The sequence below is a fragment of the Squalius cephalus genome (assembly GCF_949319135.1).
Source record: "Squalius cephalus genome assembly, contig: scaffold_57, whole genome shotgun sequence".
Classification (NCBI taxonomy): Eukaryota; Metazoa; Chordata; class Actinopteri; order Cypriniformes; family Leuciscidae; genus Squalius; species Squalius cephalus.
Window position 1 is genome coordinate 475,776 of NW_027645818.1, and position 17,443 is coordinate 493,218.

The window sequence follows — 17,443 nt, forward strand, 5'->3', positions numbered from 1 at the left end:
TAATGTGTGTCCATTAACTTGGATGGGTTAAATGCAGAGGTCAAATTCCAAGTATGGGTTACCATACTTGGCCGTCACGTGTCACTTTCACTTTCACTTTCACTAATAAGTTACGTCCATGTGAGCTAATGTTACGTTACTTTGCACGAACATGCATAACTTTGTTCGACTGTCATGAATATATGAAATGTCCATTGACATCAAGTACAAGTTAGCCAAGCATAGATGAATCTTACCTGTCCAGGAGAAAATTAGCAACGTCGCGTCTGTGTTCAAATTCTTCTCCATTTTCAGCCGTCTCCATCTTTCAAAAGCATCTCCAATACAAATTCTGGTTTTATTTCGGACTTTGTCACGACGAATTTCTGAATTATAACGAGGTCTTTTTGATTTAGTAACGTTAGACATTTTTATCCGACTAGAGTTAGGGTAGGTTAGAGCAGAGCTGGCAACCCGGATCCCGAAACACTACTGACTTCGTGATTGGTAGATAGGTGGAGGGAGGCGCATCAGGCCAAAACACAAAAAGACAACATCAACATCAGTTGAGGGCTGCAAGTCCACTTTTTAAATGACAATATCCTAGCCATACTACTGTTGTCAGTGATATAAGTATTTGAAATGAACATGATTTCTTAATGTCTGATGACACATCAGGGCCATTTTATGATTAATTGAAATAGATTTCTTACATACAGCTCCTTTAAAGTTAAAAATAATGTCTAGGGTCAAAACATTTTCTTTTTTGAAACCCATCTTGTGAAGTGTCCTCTTTATATTGTGACTTTGAGCCGGGTCGTAACAATAGGAAACACAGGAGCCTGGAAACATCAGGCCCTTTTTCACATTTTTATTATGTGCCATATAAATCTGGGGAACATAGGACTCGGGGAAGAGAGGACCATGACCCAGTTTGGGATGTCATTTGACCATGACATCTGACATAATTGCATGTTTAATTTCCTGTGGAAAAGAAATGGAAAGACGTTTTAAGATGATAAATGTTAGACCCAGTCTCAAACCGCAGGAACCCAGTCGTGTAGACAGACCAAGGCAAGAGTAAAGCAGGAGACAAAATAATGGTAATAATGAGCAAATTTTATTGAATAAACTTAGTTGTTTCATTCTCAATGCTCAGTCAGACTTAGTCCGTCTGTGGTATTATACCAAACTGCTTCACAACATCATCCTGTGACAGCAAAAATCCTGAAATGACCTCACTCCCTCTTATCTCTAAATTATGAAGACCAAACAAACTTAAAGCTATGGTCTACGATTTCAAAGATTGTTCATTATTAATAACCTCGTTCAGATGCTGGTTATGGTTCTACAGTACAATCCTAACAATATGAAGAGAAAAAAGAATGAAAAAAATCCATTCACTCTATTGGGTGCACTGTTAAAAATTGCTGTAAAAATACAGTGAATTTCCAACAGTAAAATACTGTTATTTCAATAAACAGTTTAATCCTGTAAATGTACAGTCTATGTTCCATAAATTAATTACTTGTCGTAAATTTACAGCATTTATGTGTAAACCCATTTGTTTCTGGAAAAAACAGTCTTGGACTGTAAAAAATAGCACGTGGGGGCGGGGCATCTTCAACGCAGTCTATTTTCGAACAGAAAGCAGTCAAATAACAGAATTGTTTCGCAACACTCATCTAGACGGTCTTAAAGAAGGACATTGTTCAAGGTAAGTTTATTTCTTTACTGTTATTCTGTTATGTTGCTCCCAACCTGTACAATCGCCATTTTCACGAGGTATTTTTGATTGTGCTGTTACTGAGCGCGAATCGCGTTTTGTAGACAGAGCTCTCAACGGTTGAGGCATTTCGCCTGCTAATGAATGTTCTCTGAGCTCCGATTATCACGGCGAACTATTTGCTTGATTAAAGTTAAGTTACCATTTAGAAATTAGTTTGGCTTTCATTTGTAGTAGCCTAACCCTTAACTCGATTTACATGAATTTCTGATTCAGTAATGTTACACGATGCGAATTTGACCAGATGCATGATATTCGCATAATATCATGCACATAAGATGGAGAATAATTACAAAACTACACGAAATATCCAGATCCATTATAATAATTAAAAGTTAGTGGTCAATGTGTTTAGTTTCCATGCAAATAATGTAAAGCTGTTCAAATTCCCAAAGCAAAAAAAAAAAAAAAAAATATATATATATATATATATATATATATATATATTTCGATTTAGTGGTGCGAGTAACTGTTACCAGTGTTTTTGTGAGATTCACATGTAACTTACATACTATTAAAAAGTCAAAGAGGTTATTTTTGAAAGACGAGGCGGATATTCTCGACTTTTCGGCGCGAAACACGTTTTGAAGACAGCTAAAAGAGGCATTTCACTATTCAATGTTCTCCGTGCTCGACGTCGAATTTCTTTGCTTGGTTTAAGATGACGAAATAATAATAATTTCTTCTTTTTTTCTAGGAATCATTTCTTTGCTTGGTTTAAGATGACGAAATAATAATTATTTCTTCTTTTTTTCTAGGAATCATTCACTTTATGTAAATGTTTTACTGAGACAGTACACAACCCTAATCCTTGGTGAGTTTCACGCCATGTATACTTGCAAACTTTGTGCACAAGCATGCAGCACCATGTGCATTTATAAGGCACATGCGAATTCAGACATGTTTCCAATATAACTTTTAGTTGTGCTCTGCCTGGTTGCAATTTTTTTTTTGTCTCTTTTCAAGTTAAGAGACAAATTAGTTGCATTACAGCTTATTTATATTTAATCCAATATTTAAATTAGTAAGTTTTCTTTTTTAATGTGTGTGTGGGGGTGTGTTTTTTTTATTACCCTTAGACGATTCATTGGGATAAACCCTGAAAGAGGTTCGAAGACCTGCAGAGGCAAGGTGGTTTCAAAGAAGACTGGAAAACTTGTCAGCAAGAAGTCTGCCACTGTCAATCCCAAAGTTGCTTCTCTCCCGAAGAACCTCTTCGATTTCAAATGGAACTTCGTCTAGGTAACTAAACTTAAATGCCCACTGACACTCACATTTGTGCAGCTTCCTAAAAGAATCAACACCTCTTAACTGCATTCATATTCAGTGGTAAGAAAATATCTGAATCCTTTGGAATTGGATGATTTTCTGCATTAATTTGTCATAAAATTTGTTCATCAGTCACATGTATAGACAAACAAAGTGTTTAAGTTAGCTACACAAACAATTATAATCTTTCATGACTTTACTAAACATCCCATTAGCCACTCTCAGTGCAGTGTAATAAAAATGTACATTTTGTAAGTAACTACATTGTTACCTCTATGAACCACAAATGTTGTTTTTGTTTCGTGATGGTTGTTCATGAGTACCTTGTTTGATCTGAGCAGTTAAACTGCCCAATGTTCTTCAGAAAAATCCACCATGTCTTGCACAGTCTTTGGTTTTCCAGCACATTCTGAACAATTAAACCCTTTACAATAGTGACTGCATGGTTTTAACACCTATCTTTTCACAATGAGAACTACTCATTAGTTAGAGGACTCCACTATTATATAGGGTGCCAGGGGGATGATTTTATTCCGAACATCAGTGGACAGTTTAACTTGTCAGAACAAACAAGCGAATCATGAACAACTATTACAAAAAAAAAAAAAAAAAAAAAAAAACCATTTGTGGGTCATTAAGTAACAAGAAGTTCACTTACTGCAGCACTGTGAATGTTTAATGAGATGTGTTTAGTAAAGTATAGATAATCTCTAAGATTAGTTATGTACAATAACATGATCATTTTATGTCTCTTTTAAAAGTGTTCGTAGAATATGTCATCACTAGTTTTTGTCATGTGATTTATTTTACCACTAAGATTTTCTTGATTTTCTTTCCTCTCAGATCTGGATTTCCTCTCAGACCAGATGTGTCAAAAGCTGATGTGGGACGTTTTGGCAGTTTTTTTTTTGCCTCTTCTTACGTTTTTTCACCAATTGGTTCTCTTGTCCTCTCAGATCGGGATTTCCTCTCAGACCAGATGTGTCAAAAGCTGATGTGGGACGTGTTGGCTGTTTTTTGCCTCTTCCTACGTTTTTTCACCCATTGGATCTCTTGTCCTCTCAGATCCGGACTTCCTCTCAGACCAGATCTTTCAAAAGCAGGTTTGAGATGTTTTGGCAGTTTTTTGCCTCTATCAAGGATTTTTCATCCATTGGTTCTCAATATTTTCCTCTCAGACTCAGAATTCCTCTCTTGCCTGGATGCTGATGTGACATGTTGAATGTAAGGTTTCTTTGTTTGCCTACTGGTTCCTCACATTGAATTTTACAATGTATTTTCTGTGACTTTTTAATGTATTGTTAAAACTTGTTAGCTGTTTTAAATAAATGGCAAACAATACTGTACCATAATCTATATTTTCTTCATTTTTTCCATTGAGTAAATATAGGGATGTTAATAGATATCGGACAATAGAGTAAATAGAAAACAGTAATTATATTCTAACTTTTTATACTATAGAATTATAGCTGGAACCATTACTGCCAGTACTTTGTGAAGCACAGCCATAAAATTAAAAACTGTAGAATTACGGTAAATGGCTGGAACCACAGCTGCCAGTACTTTACTGTGAAATTACAGCATTGTTGAAACCGTAAAATTACGGTAAAGGGCTGGAACCACAGCTGCCAGTATTTTACTGTAAAATTACAGCATTGTTGAAACCGTAAAATTACGGTAAAGAGCTGGAACCAGCTGCCAGTATTTTACTGTAAAATAACAGCATTGTTGAAACCGTAAAATTACGGTAAAGGGCTGGAACCACAGCTGCCAGTATTTTACTGTAAATTTACGGGTGAATTTTTTACAGTGTGTACAGCTGCAGAGAAGTTGACCAATGTAAGCTGTCCGGCCGGACAGCTTACATTGGTCAACTGCTCTCATCCAATCCCCTGCTCCACTTGAAACTCCACGTGGCGCTCGCGTCTCCACCCCGCCCCGCCCCGCCCCCCTCCGCCCCCCTCCTGCGATATGAAATTTCGCGCTGACAGTCTATGGTAGCTAGCAAAGTAGCATCAGCTCAGCAATGGAGAAAAAACAAACCGACAGCAGCAAGCGGCCCTGCTTGCCCCTACACTCATGGCTGACTTTTTGTTGAGCAGGTAAGCATTTATTTATACTTTTATGGTGTGAGGTGTTACATAAATAGTTTTTTATCAGTCTGACAACATGCTCATGCTGCCGGTCGGCATTGGACTGTTAGCCGTTCAGCATCGCCTATCACGGGTCAAAGTAATTATATTTCTTGAAGTGCTTGAATATATTTCAGTAGGCCTAGCGGGTTTCTGTTAGAACATTGCATGTGTTGCTAATCTTGCGTGGGCGTGAACTCAAACGTGTGCCTCTGAGCTATTTTGTTAGGACAATGGTGACATTGAATTGTTGATGAAGCAACTAAGTTCAAGTGTCGAAAGTCAACTTTACATATGATGTGTCATTAGCGAGGTCATTAGATTGAAGCGACTAAGCAATGTTGTGAAAGTAAATGACGTCAATCAGTCAAAATTGTAAGTGTTCATTCCTTCAAGGCTTTATGTGTTCACTGCTTTCAGCTGTGAGAGAGGATGTTTACTACCGGTGATCACAGCTTGACTGAGTGACGTTGTTCAGGTCGTTTCCCGGTGGGAGGGATCAGGTAGCACAGAGGGGAGGGGTGTGTGTGTGGAGGGGCGGGATGAGTTTTTTAAAACTTCCCAACCGTCTCAGGCATTCTCGACCGATTTTCAACATCGTAGACTACAGCTTTAAGACTAAATAACAACAGCAAAACATTGCAAGAGTAAGGAATATGAGTAATATAATAAAATTGAACAGAAGGGAATAAATTAATATAATTTTAAAAAAAGAGACCATGCAAATGTATGTTTGGTCTCTTCAACCTACACACAAAGAGGACAACAAAAAGGGCCAGTGGTGTGATTCTGAGGTAATGAATATATAGAGAAAGATTGGAAAACTGTCAGTTGTAGTCACAAGCATTCATATGTACATGCCAAAGGAAAAGCCTCAAGGCAAATTATAGGTGAAAGAAGCAAAAAAAAAAAAAAAAAAAAAAATTGGCCATCTCCAAATCACTGACCATGCCAAGGTCGACGTTGTAGGAGCATCAGTTGATCATTTTAAAAAATATCCAAAAATAAAATAAAATAAAACTTTTAGCAGAAAATTAGATTTGGGTCACATTCAGCTGAGGTGTGAACGTAGCCTTGATTTCACACAGACACGTATATTATGGTGACATTTTAAATTGCTGAGCCATTTAAAACTCTTTCCACACATAGAACACAAATAGGGTCTCATATCTGCATGACTTTTCAGATGTATCTGTAAGTGAGACAACAAAATAAATCTTTTATTACACTGATCACAATTAAATCGCCTTCCTCTAGAGTGAATGGGCAGGTGACTTTTGAAATGATCCCTTTTTGTTAACCTCCTATCACACTGCAATTTATTTCCAGAATGAGTTTGCAAATGACGTTTCAGGTCTCGTTGATACGTGAAACTCTTTTCACATTCAAGACAAACGAAAGGCTTCTCTCCAGTGTGAAGTCTCGCATGAGTTTGCAGGCTTACATTATGCCTGAATCTCTTTTTACATTGATGGCATGTGAAAGGCTTCTCTCCTGTGTGAAGTCTCATGTGAGTCTTGAGGTTTCCTTTAAATGTGAAACTCTTTCCACAGTAATGACACATGAAAGGCTTTTCTCCAATATGAGTTATTACATGATCCATAAGTTGTTTACGGTCTGTGAACGTCGTTCCACACTGCTGACATATACAACGGTTCTCTCTTGAATGAATCTTCATGTGGTAATTAAGGGTTACTTTGCATCTGAAACCATTTCCACACTGACCACATATGAACGGCTTCTCTCCAGTGTGAATTCTCATGTGAGTCTTAAGATTGCCTTTCTGTGAGAAGCTCTTCCCACACAGTTTGCATGTGTGAGGGGTCTCTCCAGTGTGACTTCTCATGTGGGCATTAAGGGTTGATTTATATGTGAAACTCTTTTTGCATTGAGGGCATGTGTAAGGCTTCTCTCCAGTGTGAAGTCTTGTGTGAGTCTTAAGGCTTACTTTATGACTGAATCTCTTTCCACAGTGATGGCATATGAAAGGCTTCTCTCCAGTGTGAATTATCATGTGTGTCTTAAGGTTTTTCTTATATTTGAACCCCCTTCCGCACTGCTGGCATTTGAAAGGCTTCTCTCCAGAGTGAATTATCACATGCCTGTTAAATCGATTCATGTCTGGGAAACTCATTCCACACTGATGACATTTAAAACAATTTTTTGAGTGAACTCTCATATGGTTACTAAGGCCTACTTTACGTGTGAAACACTTTTCACATTGATCACATGAGAATGGCTTCACTCCATTGTGAATGTTCATGTGATATCTAAGGTTTAGTTCTCGCATGAAGCTCTTTCCACAAAGTTCGCAGGTGAAAGGCATCTCTCCGGTGTGAATTCTCATGTGGCTTTTAAGAGTTCCTTTTTGAGTAAAACATTTTCCACACTGTTGGCAGGTATAAGGGCTCTCTCCAGTATGAATTCTCATATGGACTTTAAGGTTTCCTTTTTCAGTGAAACTCTTTCCACATTGAAAGCAGGTGAAATAACTACTAGTTCCTGTCTCATCTTTTTTCCGTAAGAAAGTATTTTCAGTCTGTGTGTATTTTTCTCCATTGGCAGAATCACAATTTTTCTCATAGTGATATTTCTCATCCATTTCATTCAGTTCTTGAGACTCCTCTTTCAGCGGCATCAGATCTAGGTCAAAAACGGCAAATACAAGTTAACTTAAGTTTAATGGCACAAAGCAATAGACATCAAAACATTCAAATAATTCAAACCAATAACATGTATGCCAGATCCGAAACTGACTAAGCTCTTGAAAGATGGGTTTCCTTTAATCTCATCTCGGAAACCTCCTCTTAATATTAAATCTTCACTTTCTTTAGGACACATCCCAAAATCTTACAAAAAAGAAAATAAAACAGCTTGACCCTAGCCTGGCAAGCCAGACCTACATCAAGATGTTAGGTCTGGCAACTCTCCATAGACACGGCTCAATCCGAGGGGCGGGATAAACGGATGTCTTTCAAATTCACTCTGCACGCAATAGGACAGCGCTTCAACCAACCAGAGCGTTTGCCCAACAGCGGAGCTAACGTTAGTTGATAGATTCAGCTTTTGAATCTGGCCGGCAAAACTACGAACACATCTTCCTTTTTTAAGAATGACTTAAGTGCCGTTCTTTGCTCTTTTCTCAAAGAAAAACTTAACTCCAAGTCCTCCAGAGTCGCGGCCAAAGCCAATTCAGACTGTTCTCCAGCAGCAGCCGCCATTCTTTGTTTTCAAGTTGCAGGGAACCGTCGCAAATCTGTCGTCATTATGTTAAGCCCGCCCCGCCTACTCTATACACGATGTGATTAGCCTGACCCAATTTAGGTTTTTACAGCTCCGAAAGTCAATGGAGAGTTGCTAGACTACCCTAGCTGCAAAATACATTTTGCTGCCGCTAGGGTGCATCTAGATTTCTAGGCTAGCTTGACCCAGAAGAAACTGGTAAATTATAGACCGATTTCAAATCTGCCATTTATATCCAAAATAAAGGAAAAACGGTTTCCTCTCAACTATGTTCAGTTTTGCAGAGAAACAGTATTTGTAGAATTTGATATTTCAGTCAGGATTTATGCCCCATCTTAGCACATACACTTTATTTATTAAAGTTACAACCTACCTGGCTTTTGGCCTCTAATTTTGGCATCTTCTAGTGCTTTTAGATCTTTCAGCAACAAGGGCCACAATGTTCAAAGCATTGTGTAGGTCTTGTATCTGACAAATTTGTGTAATTGAAGAGACTTTTCATTAAACAGGTATAGAGTGCCACAGGGCCCACTATTAGGTCCTCTGCTTTTCTCACTGTATTTCAGTTTCATTATTAGAGGTGAGCAATATACCAGTAGACACAATGAACCGGTAGAAATGTGAAAACCAGCATACATTTTTGATTATTGTTCCAACCCAGTTCCTCTCATGTTCAGTTGCACTGTCATGAAAGCTGATCCTTTTCATGATTTTTTAAATCCTTGCCAGTCTAAATGTAAGCATTTTTGAACTAATCAAGTAAAATCGTTTAATTGTGATTAATTGCATCTTACATACTGTGTATACACACACACACATAAGTGTGACATTGTATTTATACATCAGTTCGATGGGACAAGTGAGTAAATAAATAAGAAACAACAAGGGAGTGTCTTTAAAAACCCTCTTTTTTGCAGAACTACTTCCTTCTGCTACGGATTCAAATCTCAAGTTGACAGTTTGAAAGTTGAGCCTCCGTTACTAATTCTAAAACATCACTTTAAAACTAGTAACTAGTAATCTGATCCTGTTCCTTGATCTGACCAGAGACTCACTCAAAATCTTTGCCGCCATTTGGCGTAATAATGTAACTTTCACTAAATATCACGATCACTAACCGCTTCTCAATACCAAATACGGCATATTATTTATATAAAATATTTATTGAACAACAACATTTAAATTAACAGCAATAGCCATTATAAAAGACAATAGGAAATAAACACAAGCAAAGAATTCAGTCAAACGTACAAAAGCATATAGTACAGGATTCAAGTTAAATATAGCCTAAATATAAAGTTTTGAAACCATTAGCCAAATCGTTTTTTTCTCTGGAACAAGTAATAGATTAATAAGACCAAAGATTGCTATTGTGATATAGACAGTATAAGAAGTGGACAGAGCCATCTCATTGGATCTCATTTGAGACAAGTGAAGCCCATTTTTAGCGATTTCTTAGCACTTCCTTTCCTGACGCGCAGACTCAAACCGAGCAAAGCGTTACACGGACCACGTGAGCAACCCGTCTGTCTTCTAGTAGCTGTGCCAATAGAAATCTGAATCATTCCCTTCCGAATCTTGCAGAGACGGAGAGTGTGAGTAGGAGCTGTTCATGAGCTTGGAGCAGGAGCAACTTTTGCTAGGTATTCTGATTAATTATTTTGTCATTTTGCCTCCACGTCCCCCCGATTGCCCACGAGCTTCTCCTCCCGTCCATACGGTAATCTCTCTACTGTGCGACAGAGTCGCGTGGTTATGACGCAATTGTTAGCCTACTTTTACAAAAACTGCTTCTACGGGGCCATAACATAAGCTACAAGGTAATGGAGCATTTTATACATTGTCATGTTTCTTTAGAAATAAATAATGGACAAATGGAGTCTTCAAACGCCTCAGATGTAAAGTTATTCGCTGTCAAAGTGGCGCCAAAATGAATGGGAGTCAATGGGATGCTAACAGCAGGTGAAGTTCTGCTACAAGATGGTGGCACGCGGCCGGCTTCAACTTCCGGTCGACTTCCTTCCCGCTTGGATATACCCCAAATGAATTATATGCTTAAGAGGTGGTTACAACTACACAGCCCAGAAACGTAAAACTTTTTAAGCATTTTGACCGTACATTTACATGACAACGGCGTTTTGGGTGCCTGAAAACACAAACTTTTGAAAACGGGTTTCAAAGTTCAAGTTTTTGAAAACGGTCTCTGTGTAAACAACAAAAAATGTGAATCTCTTAGGATGATGACGTCATGCACATGCGTACTACTTGTTCAGTCTATAGTGTTTCATCGCCATCTAGTGGCCTGGCAGCAGAATACAGTGTTTTTAGTTGTTTTTGCAGATCCATGTGAATGGGGATCGTTTTGACAATAGTGTAATGTGTACGTGGAAAACTGAAAGAAAAAACTTCTCAGTTTTAAGCATATCGTTGTTGTGTAAACGTACCCTAAGATAGGTTTGATATTGGGAGACAGGCTATTGTATGTAGTCTAATTTGCGCGCATCAGGGAGCTTGCGTTTCGCTTTAAATTCGCAATCACACATTCTCTGTGTATAGGGAGCAGCAGTGCTGAGCGTGCATTCTACAAGATAAGACATTTATCAGATACTTAGGCTCTGTTGCGCAACGAATCCTCCGCATGGTCTTGTCAGTCATCTCACTTTACTCTCTTCACGTGATCAGTGAACTGTGATTCCTGCTGCACTGTGTGCGATTCTCCAGGTCGTGCTGAATGAGAGCAGACATTTACAATAGTTTACAATTGAAGCAACCGTTATCCAACTGAATTAAATGTTTTTCATTTCTATAAAAAATAGAGGCGGTAATGTAATCAAGTCTATGCTAATCTCACCCTCACGCTCTGTAATGGCGATATCACAGGACAGCTTTTCACCTCAATGAGAAATCTCGTCACATTTTAAAGGGCACCTATTATGCAAAATTCACTTTTACATGGTGTTTGAACATAAATGTGTGTTGGCAGTGTGTGAGCAAAACCACCCTAGAATGATAAAAATCCACCCAGTGTTTTTTTTACAATCTCAATAAATCATAAGCACTGTCTCAGAATGAGCTGTTCTCAGATTCAGTGCAATGTGACGTAGAATTGCACAGGCCCCTCCCACGATGGTTGATTGACACTTCAGTTTGAGCATTGTTCTGCCCTTTATCTCAAACGCCTTGCTTGAGTATGCAGTCAGATAACGCCTCCCAAAGACAACAGACTCAGGGATTGTTTCCAAGATTTACTGCTGCCACTACTCTGCTACTTATGTACAGAGTCAATTACATGTTCGCATAAGCACAACAAAGGCTTTTACATTGCATATAGTTAGCATCAACTATAACAGAAACAGACTGTGCATTCGCGAAACAAAGAAAACTAAATTTACATCTGGGATATAAGATATAACAATTAAATATGCATAGGAATTATAATGTAGCAACATCTACATACCGAAAGTGCCTTCAAAACAACTTAAATAAAGGAGCAATAGTAGCCATGACCGCATGCTCTTCTTTGCTGCTGGACTCACATTTGTGATGTCATCATACAAGGACATTAACAATATTATATGCAATACCCAACTTTGAACAGAAGGTGTCACAAATAAATGCAGAATGTTCATATAGAACAGCACAGATCCGCCCTGAGTGAGCTGGACACAGAGTCCGCCATTGTTCGACGCTTGAGCAGCTGTAGACAAGAATGTCTCCTAAGCGATTGAGGTGTGTTGTTGTTGGATGTAAGAATGAACATAGCAGTCTTCATTTACTCCCGTTGTTACTCGAGGATGGATCAGTACTGTTCGTGATCCAGCTTAGGGTCTCCGGAGCAACAGGACTAACGTTACTGATCACGGCAGAAATGAAAGTGAGAGCGTGCACTTTATGCAAGCTCATCGAGTCGTTTTACGGATATAAGGTTTACCAGTTTATTTAGCACCCACTGAAAAGGTGTGTATATATTTGTTTACTGTTAGTTGTAATGAGTGTTTTGTGTACTTCGCTGTGTATGTTGATGATAATGAAAGGGAGAGAGAGAGTTTATGGATAAGACTTTAATGCTCACTTCTTATACTGTGTTTATTCAGCTCTTACTGTGATTTTCTGGAGTAAAACTAACGCTCATCTTTTGTGTGATGTACAATAAACTTCAGTGAACTCATCAGTATATTTTGGTCATCATTCGGACGGGGTTTGCTACAGCAGGCTTGTATTAATAGTGGATAAAAGCAGATGACAAATAAATTATAACCATAATTAAACTAAACTATACCTGTTCTATCTTTATACAGCATATATTATCTGGCTCTGTGGGCATTATTGTCCGACTCCGAGTCGAAATGAACACAGCAACTGAGAGTTTCTGTTGAGATTGTCCTTCTGGTTCTTCTGAGCGCGAGCTCGTGAGGCTCCGCCCCCTGGCCCGGCAGCAGCAGTTAATTTGCATTTAAAGGGATACACACTAAAACCGCTTTTTTCTGAGCCCCAAAAAATGACAATTTAAACATGCTGTAAAAAATGATCTGTTGGGTTTTTTGAGCTAAAACTTCACATACATACTCTGGGGACATCAGAGACTTATTTTACATCTTGTGAAAAGAGTCATAATAGGCGCTCTTTAATATCATGGAATCTTGTGGCACGAGATCTTGTCACACCCCTACAAGGGATGCGCCGAAATTTCGTCCGCCTAAAATGATCAGCTGAAAATGGCATTTTCGATTTTTGTCCGAAAGAGAAAAAAGGCTTAAAAAAATTGCCACAAATATATGCCACCCCGCCCCTCTGTGTTCAGCACTCAGGTTTCACTCTTGCGCAGCATTTTACTGTAACTTTGCAAGTGGCTCCGCATCCGAAGATGCAAAACTTTGAAGCGACTCTGGCCGAGCAGGTAAGTCTGTATCGCAGTGGGGATTTCTTTAAGACTGCAAGGGAAGCTCGGCTTCCCCTATAATGTCAACAAAATTAATGGTCAAATATGTACTATTGTGTTAACATTTTATTGACTAAAAATGCGTTAGAAAACGTTAATCTCAAAGAAGAGTTAGTTCAGAATCAGCTACATACAGCAGGTCAGCTGACTCGATCTCCTTTTCATACATTCCCGTAGCGACACAGACAGTGCATTTCCCTGTTGAAGCCCAGCGTCCATTGACTTCTATGGGGCTGCTCTGAAAAGTTTTTTTCAGCGCTTCGAAACTAGACGGTCATTGGATAAATGCTGCGATTATGTCCCGCCCACGGACGCTCAGCGTCTCTGGGGGTGAATGAGGAGTGGGCTGGCCCGGACTCCGGGCTTCCGCGTGATGATTGGAGGGGCTGCATCTCCTTTTGATTGACAGCGATTTCATACAATAAAAAGTCGCTGCCGCTGAAGCTATTGGAGCTCAGTCCCATCGCGGATTTTTCAAGTGATAGTCAAAAGACAAACTGCTGCTACCTCTTTCTTGGTATTTGCTTGTCGAAATTGCTAGCCATTTTTCATAATACATTTCACACAATTATACATTTATACCTTTATTATATTATTACTTATCCTATTAAATTTTTTATAATATTAATAGTAATAATTAAAACAATAATTATTAAAATAATTAAAAATAGCCTATATATTATTAGTATTATTATTATTATTATACTTTATTATATTATTATTTATACCTTTATTATATTATTACATTTATACAATTATACCTAACTCTGCTGGCCATTGAGAGGACACACTGGTCAAGTCACTGGAAAAGACGCCTAGTTGGAACGATATAGGGTCACAGAGCATTTTCTTGAAAAGGAACGTTGGGCAGAATTTACGTATAAATAAATGGACAATTTTTATGATGTAGGCCGAAAATGAGCTTCCTCTCTTTGAAAGACCAGCAACCGCCACTGCTGTATCGGCACCCATCTGCTCAATGTTCTGCTCCGTACAGTCGCTTACGGCCCAACCGTACCACTCATGTACCGCTTACGCTCATAGTAGAGGTCGTGGGTAAGATTTGTATGCACTTCATTGTAACGACTATGGCTCGATGGGTAAAAATGGACTTTTAATTTATATACTAATTAAAAGTGAAAACACTTTAAGTCCCACAGACTTAGCAAGAGGTAACTGAATCCCTTTTACGACCCACTTCCCCCTTTCCACAGTGTGAGCTTCAAAGACATTACTAACATTCCGATCTCAAGAGAAAACCCACTCTGAATCACACACACACCAAACCACTCTGAAACTCCTAAAATACAAGTTACACACACGCATGAATCATTATCAAAATGTTTTTATGTAGTTTTCTTGTCTATGGGTTGTGATGGGATAAATTGAGATATTTATGCACCTCTGCAGATGTAATGGACACGTGTGTTGATACATTTGAGATGTATCTGTTTCATTAACTGATATTAATGTCGGGTGTGATATCTTACGGATCGTACTGAGCTTCTTTATACAGAGATAGAAACTATATTCCGCACAAAATGTTTATTCCTAGACATAAGGTGGTATTAAAGTTTTAATGCATTTTTCTGTGTACGATCAGAAGAGGCGTTCCTTCACAAACAATGAAACGCTCCCGCCTCAGAACCAAAAGATTTCATTGGGTCCCGTCATCAAACGGGGCGTTACCCCGCGCTGCTTTAAAAACCACAACACAAGCAGACGCTCTCTCTCTGCTCTCACACGCTCTCACCCTCGTGACTCCGAACTCTGAACTCTGCACTCTCACCCCTCCCTGCTCCATGAGCAGCGGAGCGAGAGAGGGGACAGGGCCTTCATCCAAACGAACCGCGGATGTAAAAATCCTTTCTTGTCTTGTAACCAAGTGTTCTCGCCCTTCCCGCACCGGGAAGAGACTTCCGTACCTCGGTAATGTTACATTCAGTGAGTTTTTAAGAACTTCACGCGAAACGCAAGCCTACAAATCGATGAGACACGGTCCAGCCAAGATACGCACGTGGTCCCGAAGCCCAGCTTCACACAGACAAAGGAACAGAATCGCAAGTAACGTATAAAATGATCTCTCTCGAAGCTGCTTTCACAGTTGTCTCTTAAAAGGTTCTGTTTGTGAATTACCATACTTTCTCCCTCACTTTCTTCCTATTTTCATTCTGATCAAGTCATGTTTATGTTTGTTTGTTTAAACGTTCGTGTGTCTTGTGTAAGTTTACGTACGTAGATTAGCCTATATTACTTCCTATATGCATATAATCCTTTGTGTGTCATTTTTGATTAAATAAATCTTTTATACTTTGACTGACTCTGTGTTACAATCCCACCAATGTAATTGTCAATGAAATTGCGATAAGATCTGGCTGCTAGCTCTTTATTTTAATTCATAAACCCAGCAATTTGCATCCACGGCCAGGAGAGAATTTGTCTGAGGTTTGATAATATAAATATTCCTTCTTAACTGGTATAATCAAAGTATTCGCTGGTCGAATGACTGATGAGAGACCAGTTATAGAACGAAATATTTTTGATAATTAGCAGGTAATGTAATAGCATATGTGAAATTTATGAATTATGACTATGAGTTATGATTTTAATATTTCCCCAAATTTGAATATTGCTCGAGCTAATACTTCATATATGACCTAATTACGATTGTTACCAATAAACGCTACATTATGGTGGAGAACGCAACGCATTTCAAACTTTACTTGGTGGAAAAATTCAGTTTCAGTCATAAGTTTATTGATTTGTTGATTAAAAATTGTGCATGCATGTTGTTGAACTGTGAGAAAAGTCGTAAAGCGAACTCACCCAGCTGACCGAGGCACAAAGCCAGCTCAGCTTACAAATTAACAGTGTCCACAAATGGCAAACATTTAGTCACTGTTAAATTGTATAAACTGCAGTATTAAAATTAAACGACTGTTAAGACAAAGAAAACTCTTAATTAGTACGTATAAATCTGATCAGTATTTAAGTACCGCCGAATTAGGACGATGCTCCCCTCTTTCCGTGCGAGGCATAAATCTGATCTGGGCGAGTTTCCCCATTTCAGTCGCTAGGGGCCCCCTTCTTAAATCGTTAGCAACGATTCTCTCCTGGTGAAACACTGAATTAGCTACTCAGTGTGAAGCCACGCATGTAAATTCATATTAGTGAAATTTTGTGTGACGTGAGACTGTAATTACTAGCAGATGAAAAATATCTGCATAAAAAGTAGACGATAATTCCTACTTGTAAACACTTCAGATGATAATTCCTGTGTGTATTTTAACCGTTTCCTGTAAAATGTGTAATCGAAGACCGACGTTAAATTCCTGTAATTCACATTTGTGAAACGCGCGCAAAACGAGCCAGAATTTATTTGTGATTCTTAAAAGACATAGGAAGTCTGCAAGCCTCAGTTGCTGAATCACTACACTGACCAACACTAGAGGGCAGCCTTTAGGTGGGGCAGTTCTCAAAGTACACGCCCCCACGCTGACGTCATCTGAACAAGCACTTCCTCTTACTGTCAGCCTGCACGAGCGCAACAACGCCACCTTGTGGTCCTCCTGGGTCGGATTATCATTTCTCCCCTCAAGTCTGCATTGAAGTGTCTCAACATTGTGGTTAACCATAACCACTTCTAATAACTTAAAGGTTATTGTAAGGATTGGAAAAAAAAAATCATTCCGATTTTCAATTCAATTATTTTGATAATTAGTATGGATACTTCACTGCTATCATTCTAATTTTCTTCCCTCTGTTATCTTTGGATCTCTTGCATGTTTATTTGAATTTTAATTTAAACTAGTTTGAATTTTAATTTAAATTGTGTCTGCTCAACCAGGTGGAAAGGAGTTACGCCCCCCTGTGGTCCAAACCCACATCAGAGGCCTAGTCCTTTCCTGCATCACAAGCCTGTGTTGTTATTCAAAATTTTATCTCACAGATAATCTTTTCTTCTTTCTCCAATCTCCAAAAGGGGGAGGGTTTATTCTGATAATTACCACCAGTTATCATAATTCCCTCTCGTTTTTATCATAAGTTTAGTAAAACCTTTCGCCTTTGACTCCTGCATGCATATTTACTCAATGT

The 17,443-nt window shown here is 38.7% G+C and overlaps 1 protein-coding gene across 1 annotated transcript in view; it reads right to left on the bottom strand.

Annotated features, from left to right (window-relative positions):
- Positions 1–1,077: 1,077 nt before the first annotated feature.
- LOC307154183 (uncharacterized protein) overlaps positions 1,078–17,443 on the bottom strand; it is a 41,964-nt gene continuing 25,598 nt past the window's right edge. The window contains exons 3-4 of the mRNA XM_079898949.1: positions 5,775–7,809; positions 1,078–1,256 (exon numbers count right to left, since the gene is read on the bottom strand). Of these exons, the coding sequence (XP_079755075.1) occupies positions 6,218–7,809 (1,592 nt within the window). The 3' untranslated portion in view covers positions 1,078–1,256; positions 5,775–6,217. The remainder of the gene's footprint in view (positions 1,257–5,774; positions 7,810–17,443) is intronic.